The 21,583-nt window shown below is 46.7% G+C and overlaps 8 protein-coding genes across 8 annotated transcripts; 7 read left to right on the forward strand and 1 right to left on the reverse strand.

The window, feature by feature from the left end:
* Nucleotides 1-42: 42 nt before the first annotated feature.
* Nucleotides 43-560, forward strand: N7477_001186 (CGR1 family protein; the record flags this gene model as incomplete). Its single annotated transcript, XM_056962849.1, has 3 exons — nucleotides 43-115; nucleotides 199-326; nucleotides 420-560. 3 exons carry the CDS (start codon nucleotides 43-45, stop codon nucleotides 558-560), a joined length of 342 nt encoding a protein of 113 aa, XP_056827852.1.
* Nucleotides 561-1,136: 576 nt separating this feature from the next.
* N7477_001187 (uncharacterized protein) lies at nucleotides 1,137-2,009 on the forward strand (the record flags this gene model as incomplete). Its single annotated transcript, XM_056962850.1, has 1 exon — nucleotides 1,137-2,009. The coding sequence occupies one exon, from the start codon at nucleotides 1,137-1,139 to the stop codon at nucleotides 2,007-2,009; it is 873 nt and encodes a 290-aa protein (XP_056827853.1).
* Nucleotides 2,010-2,773: 764 nt separating this feature from the next.
* Nucleotides 2,774-4,121, forward strand: N7477_001188 (uncharacterized protein; the record flags this gene model as incomplete). The annotated part of the gene is made up of 2 exons (XM_056962851.1): nucleotides 2,774-3,327; nucleotides 3,392-4,121. The coding sequence occupies 2 exons, from the start codon at nucleotides 2,774-2,776 to the stop codon at nucleotides 4,119-4,121; spliced, it is 1,284 nt and encodes a 427-aa protein (XP_056827854.1).
* A 128-nt stretch (nucleotides 4,122-4,249) lies between these two features.
* tma22 (putative RNA binding protein Tma22) lies at nucleotides 4,250-4,978 on the reverse strand (the record flags this gene model as incomplete). The annotated part of the gene is made up of 3 exons (XM_056962852.1): nucleotides 4,250-4,671; nucleotides 4,731-4,838; nucleotides 4,918-4,978. The coding sequence occupies 3 exons, from the start codon at nucleotides 4,976-4,978 to the stop codon at nucleotides 4,250-4,252; spliced, it is 591 nt and encodes a 196-aa protein (XP_056827855.1).
* A 2,536-nt stretch (nucleotides 4,979-7,514) lies between these two features.
* Nucleotides 7,515-9,134, forward strand: N7477_001190 (protein phosphatase regulator REG1; the record flags this gene model as incomplete). The annotated part of the gene is made up of 3 exons (XM_056962853.1): nucleotides 7,515-8,089; nucleotides 8,158-8,667; nucleotides 8,714-9,134. 3 exons carry the CDS (start codon nucleotides 7,515-7,517, stop codon nucleotides 9,132-9,134), a joined length of 1,506 nt encoding a protein of 501 aa, XP_056827856.1.
* A 380-nt stretch (nucleotides 9,135-9,514) lies between these two features.
* On the forward strand, nucleotides 9,515-11,740 carry N7477_001191 (ELMO/CED-12 family protein; the record flags this gene model as incomplete). The annotated part of the gene is made up of 4 exons (XM_056962854.1): nucleotides 9,515-9,781; nucleotides 9,844-11,002; nucleotides 11,046-11,234; nucleotides 11,292-11,740. The coding sequence occupies 4 exons, from the start codon at nucleotides 9,515-9,517 to the stop codon at nucleotides 11,738-11,740; spliced, it is 2,064 nt and encodes a 687-aa protein (XP_056827857.1).
* Nucleotides 11,741-17,176: 5,436 nt separating this feature from the next.
* Nucleotides 17,177-19,639, forward strand: N7477_001192 (uncharacterized protein; the record flags this gene model as incomplete). Its single annotated transcript, XM_056962855.1, has 3 exons — nucleotides 17,177-17,833; nucleotides 17,892-18,292; nucleotides 18,334-19,639. The coding sequence occupies 3 exons, from the start codon at nucleotides 17,177-17,179 to the stop codon at nucleotides 19,637-19,639; spliced, it is 2,364 nt and encodes a 787-aa protein (XP_056827858.1).
* Nucleotides 19,640-19,990: 351 nt separating this feature from the next.
* N7477_001193 (uncharacterized protein) lies at nucleotides 19,991-21,438 on the forward strand (the record flags this gene model as incomplete). The annotated part of the gene is made up of 4 exons (XM_056962856.1): nucleotides 19,991-20,236; nucleotides 20,285-20,310; nucleotides 20,367-20,383; nucleotides 20,444-21,438. The coding sequence occupies 4 exons, from the start codon at nucleotides 19,991-19,993 to the stop codon at nucleotides 21,436-21,438; spliced, it is 1,284 nt and encodes a 427-aa protein (XP_056827859.1).
* Between the last annotated feature and the right edge of the window lie 145 nt (nucleotides 21,439-21,583).

Below are 21,583 nucleotides of genomic sequence, written 5' to 3' on the forward strand. Positions count from 1 at the left end.
GAAGTTCGTGTCGATTTGTGTCGATCAAACTCCTTACACGCCATGTCTACTGAGACTGCCACAAGTCCGGTGACCGCGCCTGCGGGTGCCGCGTCCGTTGGAATGCGCAAGAACGGTCAGTCCCCGAGGCCGAGGTCGCGACCCCACTGCTCTTTCTCCCGACTGACCCGAAACAGGAAAAAACTGGCATGATGCCAGCAAAAAAAGCCTTCCGCCCTAAAGCGGGCCTTACCTCTTACGCCAAGCGGGTGGAAGCTCGTAAGCTCAACGATGCCGTGAAAGAGCGTGAACGCGAAATGAAGGCCGAGGCTGAGGCTGAGCGTCAGGTGAGTTACCCGATACCGATTGTCTAGCTTTTACGCTCGTCTAGAGCATTCAATACACTCTCTTAGAACAAGGCAATTGCTGACCCATCACAGGCCCGTATCCAGCGCATCAAGGACCGTAGAGCCGCCAAGGAGGAGAAGGCTCGTTACGAGAAGATGGCTGAGAAGATGCACAAGAAGCGGGTCGAGCGCCTCAAGCGTCGCGAGAAGCGCAACAAGCTGCTCAACTCATGAGCTTGTCCCTGTCTAGGATCATACTGCATGCACGGCCACCATCTCTGTCTGAGAAAAGGCTGGTTGGCGTTTCTGGGATTGGTTTTACAAAAGATATCTCTTCAATGTTGCGAGTCTAATGTTTGACATAAACATAAATCTTACTCTGCGTATATCATGCATATCTTGGATTATCTCACGGCATGGACTGAAGGCCTCTAATCTTCAATGACCAAGACTCAGGCTGGGTAAAAGCGTACTGAGGTAAATAAACACGAGTAATTGAGTAAGAGGATCGTGGAAAGTCGCTCCTTCCTCACTTCGTCTTCATTTCCTTCTTTTCCTTCTCTCTCTTACCTTCTGCCACCCTCGCCCTCAACATCCTCTGTGTTCTCTCCTTCTCATCCTTTCCAACTCGCCATCATCATCCCCTCTGCTGCTTGTGAGAAAGGTTACTTTTTCTCGTCCAGCACAGTGTGCGGGCATAACACCATCCCAAAACCCCTGAGACCAGTGAGGTAACCATGACTTGTTGACCGATTACCCAAAAACTTTCAAGAGACTAATCAGGGCTAGCGCGATGTAGATCGGCCCCGAATGTCTGTGGTTACTTCAGAACTTGTCTTCTCGTCAGAGACACAAATTAGTCTTCCTTCACCTCTTGTCGGAGACATGGACACGACTGATCTTGACTGTTTTGATGTGGAGTGTGTGGTGGAGGCGATCGGATCATCAGCCCGGGCCATTCGGACTATTCTGAATCGTCTCCGAAGTACTCCAAATATCGTGACACTATATGCTAAGTTCACCAACGTGCCGCCGGATGTGGCAAAGCTGACGCTCCAAAAGGGTTGCCGCCAGATGTACAATCCGGACACCCGAGGCATGATTGTTACGATTCCGGGCAAACCCCATGATTCGATCGCGGGTGAGTTCTATACGGAATTCGCGATAGCTGCATATCATGCAAATTTAGTCAGAAAGTTTTGGTCGCTTGCACGTGGAAGAATACAAGGCACCCTTTGCTCTAAAGAACCGGATGGAGCATGGGCCCCAGAACAACTTCCGCCGGGTCGAAGCGACACTTGGCCTTCAATTGTTCTAGAAGTCGGAGTCTCGGAGTCGAAAAAGAAACTACGAGCGGACGCCGCCTGGTGGCTAGCGAACTCCAATGGGCAAGTCCAAGTGGTGATATTGATATCGGTCAATCAAACTGTGGCTGTGGTCACATTTGAATCCATTGTGCTCCAGCAACCACCCACATATATAGAGACCCGTCAGTCAATTGTAGTCTCCCGCACACCGGGTGGCGCGGGTCAACCAATTACCACGGTGCCTATTGTCTCGCTCCGCATTACCGTAGCAGAGCTGCTCTGCCGCCCCCCTAACCCCGGAGAGATCGACCTGCAGATTCCTGTGTCTTCCCTGGAGTTGATCGCGAGTGCTGCATGGCGTTGGCAAGGCCTTTAAAGCTTCTTCTGTATTTACATCTTGTTTTTCTCTTCTATCCGTACGTTAGCATTATATCCAGTTTGTCGGCAGCACTTGAACTACAAAAAATTTCATTATTCTCCTTTTGATCCTCATTTCTTCCAAGTCTGCTCTCTCGCACGATCCGTTTGAGGTCTCACAAAAAACCTCAAGAGATGTTTGAGCTGTGACTCCTTTGTAGAGGCATAAGGCATTATATTTGGAATGATTAAAGCTATTCAAAGTCGAAGGAGTGTTCCCAGAAGTAAATAGTGTAAATATGGACCTGACTGGCCGGTCAAAGAAGAGGCTCCATTGAGGCGCAAGTTTCTGCAGCAACTTTAGTAGGTTACAATAGCTACCTTGATGATGCCCGTTATGTTAATGGTACAAGGTTAGGGCAATTTAGTGGGGCAAGGTGGCACGTAAAAAGGACTAGCGTAGTGCCTTTCGTAACGGTCGTTTCGTAGGCTGCGCTCTCGCTTACTCTCAGATTCTGCTCAGATCTACTCAGTGAGCAAAAGTGGCGAGAACGGGTGAGCACTAGAACAGAAAGGGAAGCCTAGAACTGTCAGAGGAAATGTGGTACATAAAGAGTATCAATGTATCATGTCAACATTTGAAACATGTCATGTCGATCGAAACTCACAGATCGGCACGGCTTGGCATGACACCTCCTTAAGTCTCACATTGGGAGACACTCCACCATCAAGCTCCAAAACTCAACTTTCAAACCCGACCAAAAAACATGTGGTAGTTTTGACATGGATGCCCACCTCACGTCTCCCTTATCGCCTACTAGATCCGTATCAGCCACATTTCCGTTGACCCATGGCTCCCTCGGCCCACGACCCAATGACCCTCGCTCCGAGGAGCCGTTTTCAGCCCACGGGCGTTCCCGCCGACATGTCCGTCGTACGACTGAGGAATACACTCCCGACGCCCAAGAAACGCGCCGTACACGAGAGCTAGGCATCGACGGGCCCGGAGCCAAACAGCCGAAACACAAGCATAGCAAGTCACGAGAACTTCGTCTTTCGCGACAAATGAGCCATCTTGCGTCTTCTGCCAGTGCGCGGGGCCTACTCCCTACGTGGTCTAGGGAGAAGGAGCGCGAGAATGATGACGGGTTATTGAGACCGATGACGAGGGAGACTACGCGTACCCGATGGGGTTCCGAGTCGACGAGTCGGAGTCGGAAGGGGAGCCTGCTGGATGTCCCTGAGCAGCATGAACGATTGGGACCGATTCGGAGACAGGAGATTCAGTCTATGGAGGATTTGGAGCTGGTAAGGAAGCGGAGGAAGCAGGGCGAGGAGTAAGTGAACACTACGTGACTACTACAGAGGGGAGCAATGAGCTGATGATTCATCGCTATATAGATATCTTCGGTCTGCTCTCTCCTCCATAGGAACCCAAGCGACTGACGTCACGCGTCGACTCGACTACACGTATTACAATTTGTTGGAGAAGATAACAGCTCTCAACTCAACAATTGGGTCGTTCCAGGATCTCTCGGAGTCTGCGTCTACGTTACTCAGCGATTTTGAACGCGAGACGGCCGGGCTGGATCAAGAAGTTCGTAAACAGATCAATGACCTCAAGGGATTCAAACCCCAGATCCAAATGGCCGATGCGCTGGAGGAGCGAATGAAGCGAGGAGGCAAGCGCGTGGAGGATCTGGGTAGTCGCCTGGACGCTGTCCGAGGCCAAATTGACAGCTGGGAGCGGAGGGAGTCAGAGTGGCAGTCGCGCGTGAGCCGTCGATTGCGTATCTTCTGGGCTGGCCTAGGAAGTGCGTTGCTTGTGCTCGTGCTCGCCATCGTGATCCAGAACTGGCCTGCCATCGTTGCAGGTGAGAAGCATCCGTTGTCGACAGAGGCAACAAATCAGTCCTCACTCGGCGCTTCATATCCGACTGATATGTGGAGATCTACCCTCACAGTAGATGATGATGGTGAGGCCGGTCCTTCACGCTACCCATCGAGTCTGAAAGACCGCCTACAAAGCCTCCAAGCCTCGAGCGTCACGGTCAGCACTACCCGGGCAGGTCCCATTGCAGCGGCCACAGAGGATCCCTTCGATCCCTTCCGAATACTGGATGAGTTATAAGGTACCATCTAGCAGGCTGTAGTGCATTTGTATAATTTTTTAATCTGGTCATGTCATGATACCCTTTTCCGCACGCTTCGTTGTCGTCATTAGAGATAGTTATGTTTTTTTTTTCTCCCCTCCCCAATCTAAACAGCGCCTTCAGCCTTCTTCTTTTTCTTATCCTCAATCAACTCGATATTCGCTGCGGGGATCTTGTCTCCGTGCACCTCGAGCAACCATTCGCGCACATCATCGCTAACATCTCCCTGCACGGTGATTTCCTCTGCGCCTGCCGGGGATCGGGTCATCGAGGAACCAGTGGCGAACTTCTTGCCGAGATCCTTGGCAATCTTCTTGTTCTCGAGACCGAAAACCTCCAATCCCAGGATGACCGTGACGTACTTGCGCTTGTTGCGTTCGACCCGCTTTATCTGAACCTTGGAGGCAGCCTTCTTCTCGGCATCTCGGGCCTCACTTTGAGCAGCCTTAGCCTCCTTCTTAGCAGCGTCCTTTGCGGCACGTTCTTGGGCAGAGACGGAGAGGGTAGACAAGTTGGCCGTCAAGGCATCTGCCATACGCGAGTTAGGAGAAAAATTTCCCACATATCAGACCGAGGAGGGCTCGTACCTTGGGAGTATAATCCATTCCATAGATCCGGGTGCTTTTCCTTCAACCAGTCCTCACATTTCTTAGCGGTACCGCCGAACTCGCAGTACTCGGGGGGCAAAGTGCACACTGTTCGGAATAGATTCCGTTAGCAAACGCAAAAGTGTCCAAAGACGCCAAAGAAACGAGACGCCACCGGGGTACTCACCTCCGCAGTAAACGATGTGTCGGGCTTGGGGCTCGGCCGGGCCAGAATCTACCTCAGCCATTTGTGTCAATCAAGTAATGGAAATTCCGATTTGCTTTGATTCGAAGCTCAAGCTCGACTGCACGCGCGGGGACGAGGGGCACTGCCGCCTAGCCTATTTAGGAAATCAAAAGTCACATGATTCGATCCCGCAGTTGCCCGACGCCGAAAAAGACCCGGAAGAAGAAGTATACTATTCGCACTATCAACGGGCCGGATCCACGACTAACGGACTAGTGGACTAGTAGGATGTTTGCGTACATAAGGGCCTTTGGGGCCGGGTATGTGGTAGAAGCGCCCGTGGACGCTAAAGTATGCGGGAGCTGACTCGCAATGCCAACCAAAAAGTCTAGACTCCGAGGGGTTTTTTTAATTCAGGTTTCCATGGTTTCAGATGGAATTCATGGCGCCCTTCTCGGATAGCCTCCGATAAGATATGCAGATTAACAGGTTTACTTGATGGATAAACAGCAGGGGACTATCTGAGACTAGAAGAGATGAGATTAGAGATTAGTGGTATACAGTAGTACCCTATTTGGATTTAGTTGAACGATCCAAATCCGGGGCCGCGTACCAGAGTCAATCGCATAGAATCAAAGTATGGTATACTGATGGTTGAGTGCGAAGCACCAATCGCTATGTAGAACATCTGGGTTGAGGGGACCCCGGACAAACTTTACGGGAATTTGATAGATCCCCCGGGTCCTTTGCCCTGTCCATAGTACATACCCCGCTCATGATGGCGTAAGATGACAGCAGGAATTATCTGGGATTGTTATCATCACGGTAGCCGAACGGGGGAGCCCTGTCCGATTGCCAATGGACCATGCAAAAAAATTGCCGGACCGTTGACTTGCATCTGCATCAGTCATGGTATCGGAGGATAGAACGGGAGCGACATGGGGGCGAGGTCGGCATGACGGTGCCAATTGGTGCCCGGTTGATGGTAAAACGCATCACCATTGAGGTCCGATAAGATAGCCGCGCCGGGGGGGGGGGGTCCAGTTCCGAACCTTGTTGAGAAGTCTCGCAGTCCACTTGCCCTGAAACTTCAGGAGGGCATCTCTGAGACGATGGCGCGCAGGCCCCCAAGTCGCGTCAGCAGCACCAACCCCAGGCCTTGGGATGTCGTGCTGTCGAGTATAGATCTGAATGGCCAATGAGGACTGTGGGGATGGAACCTGTCAGGGGGAGCCCGTGGGGACCGTGGAGACTCGCGTCAACTTGCACATCATCCTCGCCTTACATCGGCAAAAGATCTCTCCAGGATCGGAAGAAAGTGGAAGATGGGGGCGAAGAAGAGAAAGAAGGACCCTCGCCCCCTTCAAACTCTGTCACAGTGGATGCTCGGAAGGGAGCAAAGAGCGTTTCAAGCAGGGCAGAGAAGGCCTGAACGCTCATTAGGTGCGCGGCGACATGCAGCTGTCGGCGGCGATTCACTGGTCCAGGCGACGCACTCCTAGGGGGGGAGGGTTTTAGTTGAGGCCAATCACAATCTTGACGGGCCTCTCGGCGGACACGATGGAAAAAAAGAGATGCAAGCGCACAGACAAAAGGCAATTGGAATTTGCCCCCGTCTGGACGTCCATCTCGGTCTGGAGCTACAGTCGGGCGATGTTTTTCACAGTGAAGAAACTAAGTTTCCTCTTGGATTCCCGCGAGTGGTCGGGGCAGACGGGGGCAGACGCCACAAGAATCCCGGACATCAAGCCTCGGAGTCATTGATACTTCGGAATCCCGCTTATCTTGCCAGTACAGCACAGCAAGGCCCGTGCAACAGAGCGGCCCGTCGATCGAGGATCGGGGGGGGGGGAGACATTCTGGGCGCATCGCACGGTCGTATCTGTGAGCCAGTGGTTAGGACAATGGGAACCAGTAATGAAGAGCAGATATCAGGAATGCTCAAGAAGAATGAGGCAGGTAGATATAACCTGTTCCGGATGCGGTCAACAGTGTCACCGCATCGGGGACGTTCCAAGTAATTGAAGTCATTCTAGAACCTGACCAGCTCTGGTTCCAGCAATTGTGCAACCCATGAACAGGAAGCTTCCTTTCCATGAATTCCAATTCCAATGTGTCCAGTGCTCAGACCGTCTTGATCCCGTGCTGCTCCGAGGTTTGCCTCCAACGTTCGAGCTCCACTGAGGATCTGCTCGTAACGCACGACGTGCCTTAGCGAGCGGAGAAAGTATTATCGGATCGGTCTCGAGCAAAAAGTCGCAGGGAAGGCAAATGCAGAATCTAAGAATGAACGCCCCCCCACCTTGGAAGAGGAAGATAGAAAGGTAGGACAGATCATTGTGCTACCCACGTCTTCTGAGGGTGTTTTCCTTGTCCTCCATATTTAAACATCACCATTTAGGGAACTCTTTGGAATTCGGGTTTCTGAGATCTAGGCTTTGGATTGTTGGACTCCAGTCCCGCTCTCGCCTCCCCGCATATATCCTGCTGCTGCTCCCATTCCGTCTCAGCCCTTTATTTCCCTCCCCTTCCCTTCCCTTCCGTTCTGCTTTCCCCCCTTCTACTCTATGTAATGGACGTTGGTGTTGGTCTTTGAGATGTCCGGAATTATGACGGCCATTCTGCTTCCTCGGCAGTCACTGTCTCCGGATCTTTCGCCCACTGCCCAGCGCTATTTTCTCCACGACTCGGGGATCCTGACCAAGTCGGAGCCCATGCAAAATGTCTATCCGGCACGGGACTGTTCCAGCCCCGTCGCCTCCACAATTTCTTCCCTTCCGCCTTCCCCCAACTTTACCCCGACCGACAGCTCTTTCAACCCCAACATCAGCGATCTCTCGCTCTCTCTCGATGACGATCTAGACTTGCCCGTTTACGAGGGCGTCCCAGTAAAGGAGTCCGATGTAATGAGCGATGCGTCCGAAGGCTCCGCAACACCTCGGTCTCGTCACACCCCGGCTGCAGACGATACCTCGGTGGAGGAAGAACCCTCCCGACATGTCGACTATCTCTCTCACGAATGGCGTGAGGAGGATATTTGGGCTTCCTGGCGCTACGTGACTTCTCGCAGGAGCGATTATAGTAATGGCGTGCGACTCGAGAACGCGTCGTGGCGAACCTGGGCCAAGGCCAAGCACAACCTCGGCACCATCTCTCCAGAGACGTTGAATTGGTGAGATCTCTCTACATCGCCGATCCGAGACCCTGACTGACTTTTTTTCTTTTTTCTTTTCTTTCAAGGCTGAAAGACTGTGATGTAACTTGGCTCTACGGACCTCTAAAAACCTCGAGCTCGACCGACGACTCGGCATCGGATGTCTCACCACCACCCAGCCGCCTTGACACTCCTAATTCCTACATGGACCGAAAACCAATCCTCAAAAAGAAAACTGCATCCGAAGCCATGCTGCAACGGTCGCTATCCCAGCACACCCTTCTGCAACATGCAGGAGCGATTCTAAAAGCCCAAGAGGCTGTGAACGGCTGGGCGCGACCTCCCCTAGTCCGGTCCAATACCGACCTGGACCATATTCACCACCGCACGGGGAGCTCGACCTACTCGACGGGGAAGACCTTGACGACCGCCACCTCATCGGGATTAACATCACCAAGTGAGCGACGTCATATCCACTTCAACGACGAAGTCGAGCAGTGCATTGCTGTAGATATCAAGGAGGCTGATGAGGACTGGCCTGCGACCTTTGAAGATGAAAGCTCATCGGATGACGAAGTGGTAATGATGCGACAGATGTCGGCCAAATCCTCTCTGAGCAATCGAAGCACCCCCCCGAAATAGCTTCAGCAGCGATAGTAAAACCATCGCTCCCCTCCCTTCTACCACTCTGAAATACCGCGGGGACGCCCCCGAACCCAAAGGCGGATGCATCCTGGACCGATGGTCTGCCCTTCCCCAATCTTCTTCTTTATCACCCACTCCCTCCGTGGAGACCCTCCGTCCACCATCTCAATCCGCCAACTTCCTCCTCGATGAGGATGATGAAGATCCCAGTTTGGATTTCACAGGTCAAAACACGAATAAAGACCGAGGCTGGTTTGTCTCAGAAGATGTCGACGAGCTGGGCGACCGACCCCTGAAGCTATCCGCCTCGGGTATGTTTGTGCCCTATGGCGAGGGCGAAGGGGAGAAGCGGCCAAGAATGGTCTGCTCGGACGAGTGGTCGACACCGTCAACACAGCGCGAGACATCGCCCACGTGATTTGGAACGTAGGCTGGCGACGATGATAGCTGACCTTTTCGACTGGGCAGGTCTCCCAGCCTTTTTCCGTACATAGCGGCGGTCTGCATCCCTGGAGTTGAATGGTGACATTCCCTGTATAGATTTCCCGGAGGCCAGGAATGCGACTGGTTTTCATGTTTTATGTATACACGAATCTACCTAATACTTTTAAAAAAAATGACACCAAATTACAGTCTTTATTCCGTGTACATGCCTAGATAATATCAGACCAATAAAATTCCCTGGGGAGGTATAGAAGAGGGGACTAAATTCAACCTAAGATCGGTGCCCCACAGCGCCTCGACCCCCTGATGCGCTGCGAACTCCGTCTCCACGCTCCTCTTCCTCTTCTCAGCAACATGGAGACCGACAACGTCGCCGACTTGGTGACTCGTCTAGGCAGCGATGAAGATGCTGTGCGTAAAATGGCCGTCTTCAAGCTGCAAAGCAACATCGGCGACCCATCCTTCGCCGAGCTCTTCATCGCAGAGGGCGGGCTAACTCGCCTGCGATATCTGACACTACACGCCAGCGGCAATACTCTCGCCTACAGTTTGACCAGTTTCGCCCGTCTACTCGAGGTCGATAAAGGGTGGGAATGTGTCGATCAGGAGCTAGTCGAACGGGTACGATTGACACAATCTACGATCTACACCAAGTGCCACCTGCTAATTGCCATTGTTGCTAGATCGTCGAGCTGATCGTTACGCACCCTCTCGTCAACATCCTCCGCGGGGCGATGTCGATTCTCGTATCCGTTGTCTCACACCCAGTCGCCGGCACCGGTTCAGAGCAACCAGAAATGATGTTCGGCTTCCGGGCTCTGAAGCCTGCAATTGCCATCTACCCTCAATTCCTCGAGATGCTCGTCAGTCGACTATCCTCGGCGGATCACGCTCTGTGCGCCAATGCGCTGCAGCTGATCAATTCGCTGATGCGCGATTCAATAACTCATGACTCGGAGGCAGAGTGGCCCAAGTTTATCCAAAAATTGCAGGATTTGGGAGTCATTCGGGCGGTTTACGTGCTCATGCAGGATTCTGCACTGCAAGACTTGGCTCATCCGCTTCTTGAGTTCCAGTCTTTGACCAAGGTGCTTCTGAGGAAGTGGAGGGCCATTTCGTTGAATCAGGAGAAGCCTGAACATCGACGAGCGTTGAAGGGAATATATTTGGCTAGTATGCCTAAGTCTTTGGATGAGACGGATAAGGAGAAAGAGAAAGAGAAAGAGAAGGAGAAGGAGAAGGAGAAGGGATCGAAAAGACACCATTCTGAGAAATGGCGACGACTGGGTTTCGAAACGGAGAGCCCTACCACCGAGTTCCGCGAGGTGGGATTCTTGGGCATGATGGACTTGGCAGACTATGTGCGCAGTCATCAGGATGAGTTCCAGAAGATGCTCCTCGAGCAGTCGACCAAACCGGCACGACAGCGGTGTCCGATTGCCCAGGCGTCGTTAGCTGTAACGTCCATCCTGTACGAACATTTCGAGGTGGACAAGTCCGAGATGGATGATTCCAAAACATACATGATTCTGGAGTCGCGGTCTAGTCTGGACAAACTGTTCAGACCTCTCCTTCTTCACTGGACGCGGTTGCATGTCGCTGGTGTGCAAGCCTTCTTCCGTCTCTGGAAGGCGACTGCCGCCGAGCTGGAGGATCTAGACAAGATTGTGGAGCTGGTTCGCATCCTTATCGAGTCCGTCGTGGGCGGTGCTTCCCGCACCAAGGATGTTCAGGATGTAGAAGAGGACTTGGCCAATTTTGAATACCATCGACTACGCGAGCTGCAGATGGAGCTTCTGGAGCTTACCCATGAAGATGCTTGGGGGGCATCACTTGCGACAGGTTCGCGAGGAATTGCAGCACGAGGCTCTACAGTTTGTCAAAGAGCAACGCATCCGATGTCTGCTCCAGGGTGCTTGGTTCTCCCTTGAATCAAGCTCCAAGAAAGACCATGGACTAACTCGGTCCATCTGCCAATACGTTCAATTGTCGCACAACCGACGATACCTCCATTTTGGCGAGTTTGACTCGATGGGTGACCGAGTTCCTGAGCTTGATAGCCTACCAGAGAAGAGTAAGCCCATCCCCAAATTATATCCTGTTCGTATTCTCATATTTACATTTTTCACAGTCGATCTCTCCATCGTCTCCTCAGTGGTCTCAAACATCTCCGCAAACCCGGACCAGTCCTCGTCTTCAACTGTCAAGACCGCTCCCCGGCAAGCATCTACTAAAATCACGATTCACGGCTACGCCCAGCCCACCAACTCAAGCCACAGCAAAAGTCACGCTCGAACAGCCAGTCGATCAACCGGGAAAGAAATCGTCCTTCTCACCCTTCGACCCGCCACCCATAGTGAAGCCTCGGAGTGGCTGGATGGACTCCTCATGCTTCTGAACCAACAGCCTATCACGGCGGAGACGAATAAGCTGATTGACCTGGTTAGTAACTACGGGTTGAAGATTCGTCTCTTGAATGTGAGGTTTGATGATGCTACGTTCGCGGGCGAAACGCCGGGTGTGCCGTCACGGAATGGATTGGATGAGGATTATTATTATGACGTCTTTGGTGGTGCATAGGTTCGCCTTATAATGTTGGTTGATGATTTTTTTTTGTTGACTTTGGAATCCTGTCGATATACCCAATGAGGTTGGATGTGTAAGATATACACTAATGGAGTCTTGATGTAATGTTCGGTACGATGTTGAGATTTCTCCTGGATGATTGTAAGAAATGTTGGCAAGGCCAGCATGCACTTAGTCTTTCAGTCCAAGGGCATCTGACTACTCATACTACCAGGTCGAGAATCATGGGTAATGGCATGTCTTATGATAAGGACTTCATCTAGGGACTCAGACTGAGGAGGACGCCGAGTGATCTTCAGTTTAGGTTGACTAACCACTTTGGTTGTGAGGCCCTGAGAATCAGGCATGAATTACCCCAACCTCTCAGGATCGTGCATATAGGTGACCGCAAGGGAGTGTCTAGGTGACTGCAAGTGTCACATAACTTCGGCCCCCACTTTTCGGAAAAACATAAATCCATCCGCATCTCTTACCTTACCATACTACTTCTTCACCTTCAGCTCATTCTATACTAATTCATCTACCCACACAACCTTTATTCTAACTGGTTCATAACTAAATTTCCACTTTTAAAGCCTATATTTAATATAGAAACCCTCAAAGATAATATAAGTGGTCAAATCCCGATAAGAAATGATAGAAAAGTGATAGAAAAGTGATAGAAACTAACGCTGTATAGCCTGCCTATAAATTCTACCTAAGTAAGACTAAGCTTAATATTTCTGGTGCCTAGCGTAATATAACTAAGGATATAAGTATTATATTTACTAGTTTATAACTAGTTCTAACTCTTTTTTTAGGCAGATAGTTACTGGATTATCTTCCCCGGAGAGCTTTAGTGTCGCTTCCTGGGCTGCCTCTATCCTATAAGTTAAAATAAGGGACGTTAAAACTAGTTTCTAACTAGTTCCTAGGTTATCTTCCAAAACACTAATAAATTAAAGTATTATATTACCTAAAAATATATAGGTAGTAATAATTCGATAACTAGTAGTCGAGGTGGTCGAACTTCTGCTATCATAATACTTAAAGCTATTAGTAAGTTATCTAATTCTAAATTAGTTTAATTCTAAACTAATTCTAAACTAATTTATTTTAGATAACTTCTACTAACCTTTATATATTTATTATAAATAATAGTATACTAGTGATATCGAGTATTATTCTTCTCTTCCCCTTAAGCGTAATAATAAAGTGAGTCCCTTATAAACTAATATAGAACTAGTTTCTAATACTAAGAATAGGTTAATATAACTAGAATACGCGAGATACTTTATAAAATAGGCAAAACTAGCTTATATAAATCTTATAAAGCTAAGAAGGCCGTTAAATATAAGTTTTGATCCTCTTATCTATCTTTAAACTAATTTAAAACTAACTTTTTATCTTTAGTTTATTATTATAAGACCTAGCGTTCGGGCTATAATTTCTTTGAATACTTTACCGATATCGAGGAAGAAGATAAAGATAAAGATAGAGAAAATAAGGTATAAGGAACTCCTATAGCTAAGTAGAGGAACTAGTCTTAAATTAGTTCTAGCGGAAGTGAGCTTAGGCTAAGGATATAAAGTTAATAATATTAGTTTAGAATTAGTTCTAAATTAAATTTTTCTTTAATAAAGGTTTATAAAGCGTAACTAATTCTAAACTAATTTTCTCCTTTAATCTGGGTTAGCTATATCTTAACTAGCTACCTTTTTAGTTCTATCTTTATAAGCCTAATTTCTTATTCTTTAGTCTTAAGCTCTAATTATTAGCGCCTTAGTTATCTTTCTTCTTAAGTATCCTTAATCTCTTAGCGTTTTTACCAAATTTCGAGCTCTTAAAGGTTATTTAGATAGTCTTAATTCTGTGAGTTTATTATAACTATACGCCGGAGACTAAGGCTTATAGATATTCTATAAAATTAGTTAGTAAATAGTTTTAAGCTAATTTTAAACTAATTTAATATATACTAAGAATAGCTCTGTATAGTCGCTCTAGAGCTTAATCGCTATAGCGTAGATAACCTTAACTAATATCTAATATTAATTATATAGCCTAAAGATAAGGCCTTAAGGAGGATTTAATTATTAATATTAAACTATATCTATACTTCTCTATATTAACTAGCCTAGTTTTCCGCTTTTTCTCTTTTTCTAGCTTCGCGCTAGAGATTCCTTCTAAAGTGGGCTTCGATATTATTAGCTTAATAGCGATAATAAATACTAAACTTCTCTTAAGTCTTAAGTTAGTCTAAATCCTATTAATTAAGGTATAATAATCTATAATATTTAGTTAGTAACTAGATTAGAATTAGTTTAAAACTAATATATACTTTATTATAGCACCTAATAACGAATCGTAAGTTCTAAGGGCATAGGACTTATTATAGCTTTACTTAACTATATTTATATATAGCCAGAACCCTAAAAAGAATTTAGGGCTAATACCTAAGTATACCTAGTATAGCCTTACTATAATAATTAGGTGTCTCTTATATCGAACCTAAAATTTAAGGTCTAGCTTATACTCTAGTAACTAGTTAGTAATTAATTATAAACTAATTTAGGCGAGTTATTTACCTTTAATAAGATCTAGTAGCTTATAGTAATTATATTCGGTCTTATATAGTAGTAACCTATTTAGCCGCTTACGGCGTTCTATATAGGAGCTATTAGGTTAATTTAGGTAGATCTTTAATATTATTTATATAAAGTAAATAGCGTAAAAGATTATAATCCGCGCGAGGTACTAAGCTAGAGATCGCCTATAATACTCGGTATCTTAGTCCTAAAGGAATGTACCTAAGCCTTTATATTAGTTAGTAACTAGTTCGTAACTAAAAATTAATTAGTTAACTTACTAAGGATCTACTTTAGATATATATCGCTAATAATTGCCTTAATACCTTCACTATATAGGTAGTAAAACCTAATAGGTCTCCCTATTAACCTTAATATAAGTTTAAAGACCATCCGGAAAATAAATTTATACCCCGCAGAGTTCTCTTAGTTAGTAAAAATATAATAGAGCGTTATAACTAGTTCGAACTAGTAAGTAACTAATTATAAATTAGTTAATAGTAACCTTACTTACTTTTACTATAGTTCGTAAGTATTATAGCGAAGATTACCTTATTAATATCCCCCTTCACTCGCTTATAGGATATATTAACCTTAATAGTATTAAGCGTTACTATAAATTAGAGCTACTTCGCAAAAGCACAGAAGATAAAGGTCCCTTCCGAAATTTTATAGATCTCGCGAATATATTCCTAGAGATAACTAGTTAGTAACTAATTAAATACTAGATTTATATTAGTTAATTTATCTTTAATTTAGGTTTAACTTCTATTTAATAGTATAGGCTAGCTATACCCTTACTAAAGGGGTAGCTAAGCGCTTATTATTTTTAGAGTAATACTAAAACCTTATTAATCTTAGCAAAGCTAGAGTAGATCTATAATAGCGTATTATATTAATATTACTTATAGAATTCGCGAAGCGTAGGACTACGTAAAAATATACCTATAACTAATTAGTAACTAGTTAGTAATTAGTTCTTATTTAAACTTACTTAGCTTAAGGTCTAGGTCTAGATTCTTATAGATTAGATTAAGGACCTCGCTAATAATTATCTATAGAGCTTTCGTTAGTGGCGGTAGTAGATAAGAATACGTTCCGCGAGAGTAAAAAATAATATATAGGTATCTCTTAAGGAGAAGCGGGATAAAGGTCTAGAATATTATATTATAAATATTATAATATTAGATATTACCCTAACCTTAAGGATAGACGATACTTAGAATTAGTTAGTAATTAGATAATTACTAATTAAGAAGTAAATCTTATCGTATAGTGGCCTTCTTAAATTCGCTAATTTAATTACTCTATATATTAGTGGTTTAGGCTAATAAGTAGAGGCTAGAAGCTTCTGTAGAAATTCTATATTAAGTAATCTCTCTTTCGAAATAAGAGAAGTATAGAAGTATTCCTAATAGTTCTCTTATATTAAATTTGCGTAGCTAATATAATAGCTAAGCACTCTAGCTATATTCTAATAGCTAGTTAGTAACTAGTTAGAAACTAATAGGAATAAGACTTACTTTATAATTATATTAGCGGAATATAGGTCGATAACCTTAGCGAGCGGATTTATAAGCTACACCTCGAATAAATTTTTTTTTAGTTACGTTATATAACCTATATAGAGATTTTTTATTAGTTTATAATTAGTTTAGAACTAGTTTAGAATTAATAAGCTTACCTAATATTAGTATATTATAAGTCTCTATAGCCCTCTATAAGCGAGGACTCCGCTATCTCTCCGCGTATATTTATAATCAGAGTCTATAGATCTTTATTAGCCTTTATATAGGCTAGATATAAGAGTCTAGGATCAAGAAACTTATAGCACTTAACGCTATTATACTTAAAGCGTTTTCGCTCTATTTAGTAGCTAAGGAATACGGAATATATAAATTCTCTCGACCTATACCTACCTATAGCGTACTATATCTAATAACTAGTTAGTAAGTAGTTTATTAATAGTTAATAATTAGTTATTCACTGACAGATTTTATTATAGCTCGTAGCTTATCTGGTCTAGATTTCTCGATATTCACAATATAGGCAAACCCTTCCTTATAAGTTTCTGGATACTCTAGAAGTAAAGGCATATACTTAATAACGGTAGCTAATATAGGGTAGGTCGGATAAAAGGTTAATAGTGTTAGAATATAAACTGGCTATAAATAAATTAGTTTGAAACTAATTTGGATCTAGTTATTATCAATATATATATTCACCTCATCCGGGTCAGGAATTGCTGCTTAGAATTCTTGCCAGTCTTTAAACTCATCGATATACTCGCTCGCTGATTCCGTATTAGGTTCAGGATCAATCTGTATAAGCTTAGTGAGGGTACGATCCTTATAGGCCCGCCAGGTCAAATCTATTACGCGTTCTATGGTAATTGGGATGATAATAGAAAGAGACTAATATTTTATATAGGTAAATTACCGGGTTACTAGGGCATACCCTATAATATTACATACTTGCGATGAGCACGGGCCAAATCTGCCGAAAAAGTCACGTGACTCTTGCAGCGACCTCTGCATCCACTTGCGATCACCTGGTTCCTCCTCAGGATCTATAATATAAAGACTCAAAGCGGCTATGCACCGGGCGGTCAGGAGATTCTGCTGGACCGATCTCATTCACCGCCCAAACTGTTCAACAGCATGTACAGAGGCGCGTAATCACATCTTTGGCAAACCATCTACGGCGCCAATTTACCTTCGTTGAATGCCGGGGTAAAAATAATATCCATGGGGATATACTCCTATTTCCTGGAGTAGTTGTGTAGACTCCATAGATGCGGGGGAGGTGCTTCGCATCATTTGCTTTATCAGACGCGCATTCCCACTTCCACTCCGCGCCTCCCATCATGGACGGTCGTCCCCCCAAGCGCCAACGCAGGTCCGTCAATTCGAGTACTTCAGAACAATCTGCCTCCATCGGAGTTAAGCAAACAAATCTTCCATCCTGTCCCAAACCCAGAGCGCGTCCGAGTCAAGCTCCCGCTCCACGAGTCTCCTCCTCTCCATCGCCCAAAAAGCCCAGATCTTCACCGAATACGAAATCCAAATCATTACATAGCTTTTTTCAGCCAGCGACCGAAGGACAACGATGGTCGTCGCAAAAATTTGAGCCTAAACGATCACTACCCACAGGTTCGGAGGCAACCCTTGATGCAGATGTGATCGAGGACGATTATGATTCCTACGATGAGATATTTACACAGCATCTGGCCAGTGCGAAGACTGACAGTGTTGTTGAAACGAAAGTGAAGGATGAACTCAAAGCGCGACGACCGGCTTCGAAACAGAGCTCGCGGCCCAGGAAACCAACATCCAAACGCTTTCTCATGCCCACCGGGAACAGCACCCGTTCACCCTCTCCGGCACAATCGGTGGAAGAAGATAAACGTCCTTGGGCACAACGGTTCGCTCCTTCGAATCTAGATGAAATCGCTGTTCATAAAAGAAAGGTCTCTGATGTACAAAACTGGCTGGAAGATGCCTTTTCTGGGAGACGTAGGGAAGTGAGTGAATCTTTCTTCGTCGTGCCCCTTCCCGACTTTGGTTTGCTGATAGATATAGCGATTGCTTGTTCTCCGAGGCCCTGCAGGTTCTGGAAAGACTACAACCATTAACCTTCTCTCTGAGTCTGCCGGTTTCGATGTTGTCGAATGGAGGAATCCAGCTGTCTCTGAGTTTAATGCTCAGGACTTCGTCTCGGTCAGTGCTCAATTTGAAGAGTTTCTTGGGCGAGGTGATCGCTTCGGAGGACTCGACTTGGAAGATTTCTCTGAATCTAAGAGCACCCGCAATACCCATCCTGGTAATCGACGCATTCTTCTCGTGGAAGAGTTTCCAACTATGCTTAGCCGGTCATCGTCGAGTTTAACAGCCTTCCGAACTTCTTTACAACGCTATCTGGCGTCAGCGGCGGAGAATGCGGGCGGCTTGCATCCGCCCATTGTAATGGTTGTCTCAGAGACGTTATTGAGCTCTGCATCATCCATTCTAGACAACTTCACAGTGCATCGGTTGCTGGGCCCGCCCTATACAACCATCCAAATACGACCATTCTTGACTTCAATGTCATTGCACCAACCTTCATGCAGAAAGCCCTGCGGTCGATCCTCGACAAAGAGGCCAAGGCTTCTCAACGAAGTCGTATTCCAGGCCCAGCAGTCCTGAATAAGATCTCTGAAATAGGAGACATCCGCAGCGCCATCTCATCACTAGAATTTTTATGTCTGAAAGGTGATCAAGCAGGGACATGGAGTGGCAGTGTTGCTAAAACCAAAAAAGCGCGTGGTGACACAGCTTTGACGCCAATGGAAGAAGAGTCGTTAAAGTTGATTTCACAGCGCGAGGCTAGTCTGGGAATGTTCCATGCCGTGGGTAAGATTGTCTACAACAAACGCCCTGACCCGAGTTTGATGTCCAGCGACGCTACAATCCCTCCATCGCCACCTGATCATCTTTACATCCATCGTCGGCCCAACGTTTCGCAAGTCGCCGTCAATGACCTGATGGACGAGACTGGTACCGACATCTCCACTTTCATCTGCGCTCTTCATGAAAACTACCCTCCATCGTGTGATGGAGATACATTTACCAATGATTTGAATGAATGCATTGAAGCATTATCCGACAGTGATATTCTCAGCGCCGATCACAGGCCTCAAGGCAGGCGATCAGGGACTGGAATCGGCGCCAATCTTTTGAACGCCGGTGTTGATATGCTACGACAAGATGAGATTAGCTTTCAGGTAGCGTCGCGCGGGCTTCTTTTTGCCCTTCCATACCCTGTCAACCGGAAACTCACACAAGGTGATGGGCGAAGCCGCTGTAATGCCCACAAGATGCTATATCCTTCATCGTTACGCCTCTGGAGAAAGACAGAGGAGATTGAAGGGCTCTTAGATGCATGGATGAAGCACATGCTCGACCCCAGCAATGCCAGTCTTTCCCCACGCATAGGAAGCGATCCTGAATCCACAGGTGTCAAGTCTTGGAAAAATCTTCGTGTCGGACACGCGTCAAGTACAGACACTCCCTCAACGATTACCATGATGTCGCGCCATGATGCACTACTCCATCAGCTACCATACATGACCCAGATTCGACCTGACAGCGGGCAATTGAGTGAGATCACTAGGATCCGAGGTAGTCGTCTTGATGATGATGCTGATGATGCTGAAGAGGATGATCTGGCACCGCTGCATCCTCCGCAGCACCAGCACGCTACCAAACCGGGCAGCAATGCATTTGGACCACGTCTGCAAGTTGAAGAAGAAAAGTACATTCTCAGTGATGATGACATTGTAGACGATTGAATCTACTGCCATGTATATAGTATAGAAATGGAAATATACAATGTTCCAAATGTGGGAGGTAAATAAAATGTCAATGTAAACATAGTCACGTAGTTGAATGAAACTCCGCATCTCCGACGCGGAATCGAAGTCGGAGCCCGCCACTTCAGTTCCTCCAACCACCACTTCGCCAACCACGTCGATCTTTTGGGCCGTTGCCCGCTCTCTTTTAAAAGGAAAGGGGAAAATCGGAGAAAGGACACAATCGTTCATCTCCACCGCGAAGGGTCAAGCCACGAGTCCGTTAGCGCTCGACACGGACATTGATAACGACACCGACACCGACACCGACCCCGACCCTCGACCGAGACGATGCTTAACGATAGCGATACCTCGAAACGAAAAGCGGACGGTTATGCGCTTAAGCTCTCTCCGAATGGCGCCAGTGATACCACAGTCCCTGCCGCGCCGCCCTCGCCTCAATTGAAGGCCGCGGCAGAGAAGAAGAAGAAGGCAGATGCGCCGGGGTTTATTGCTGCGGCTGCACACGCCTCGATCCCAACATGGGCTAACATGGCATTGATGGTGTCGCTTATTTTCGGAGGATGCTGTGCGAACGTGAGTGTATAGTTGAGGTCTGTAATGTCCCTGCTAACCCTGGCGCAGGTCTTCGCTCTCGAGGCTATTATCAAGTGAGTCAATTACCATATTCCTATATATCAATTGACCTGAGCTAAAACGCTATCAGAGAACAGCCTACAGCTGGTAAGAATTCCATCTAGCCTGGAAACTAGCCTGGTATATCGACAGTCTAATCAAACCCAGGTCCCCTAATCACCTTCGCACAATTCGTCCTATGCGCCATCTTCACACTCCCTCATTTCCTGTCCTTCTCCGCAGGTCCACGGGCTCTATTTCTCAGCCCACGTGTCATTCCCCTCCGATCATGGGTCATCTATACTTCGTTCTTTGTGACGGTCAATATGTTGAACAATTGGGCATTTGCATATAAGATCTCCGTGCCACTTCATATCATTCTCCGATCCGGCGGTCCGGTAGCATCTATGATTGTTGGATACATTTTCAACGGTAAACGCTATTCGCGGGGCCAGATTCTTGCCGTCGCAATGTTGACAATGGGCGTTGTTGCCGCTGCGTTAGCAGATGCGCAAGCCAAGGGCAAATCCATCGAGATCTCGGGCGAGGATACAGCTATGATGGCCACCGCTACAGGCTTTACGATTCTTGCTTTGGCTATGATTCTGTCTGCATTCCAGGGGATTTATGCTGATCGATTATATGCGACTTACGGCCGAGATCATTGGAAAGAAGCCTTGTTCTATTCGCATACGCTTTCTCTGCCTCTCTTCTTGACTAGCTATCCGCAGTTGTCTTCGCAGTGGAGGGTGGTATCTTCGACTCCATCGCTTCTCTCGACATTCCCACAGGGAGGAGCGGAGGGGTCAGTCGCGTCTACGATGGGTAATACGGCGGTTTCTGTCCTGGCGACGGTTCAAAAACATGCGCCTATTCAGTCGGCACTTGATCGACTCCCTGTTCAAGTGGCATTTCTGATTATGAATGCTCTGACGCAATACCTGTGTATTCGGGGTGTCCACCTGCTCTCTGCGAAATCCTCATCCTTAACAGTGACAGTCGTCTTGAACATCCGCAAGTTGGTCTCTCTCTTGTTGTCAATTTACCTCTTTGGGAACGACTTGGGATCGGGTATTCTTGTCGGCGCAGTGCTAGTCTTTGTTGGCGGTGGTTTATACGGGTTCGAAGGTGCACGACTTCGGAACACGACGAAGAAGGCCTAGCATATATCTAGTATTTACCTTTCGGGTTGCATCCTCGTCTTTCTTACAAAGCTAAAGAGCTCAAGCATACGCAAAATTTTTTTTTAAAAACCTCGAAAGAGTATTTTACCAAGCATGTGCAGGCCTCCATAATTGTACATCCACA

Source organism: Penicillium maclennaniae (genome assembly GCF_028827695.1).
Source record: "Penicillium maclennaniae strain IBT 15551 chromosome Unknown utg000001l:1.0-3280838.0:1.0-3283122.0, whole genome shotgun sequence".
NCBI lineage: Eukaryota > Fungi > Ascomycota > Eurotiomycetes > Eurotiales > Aspergillaceae > Penicillium > Penicillium maclennaniae.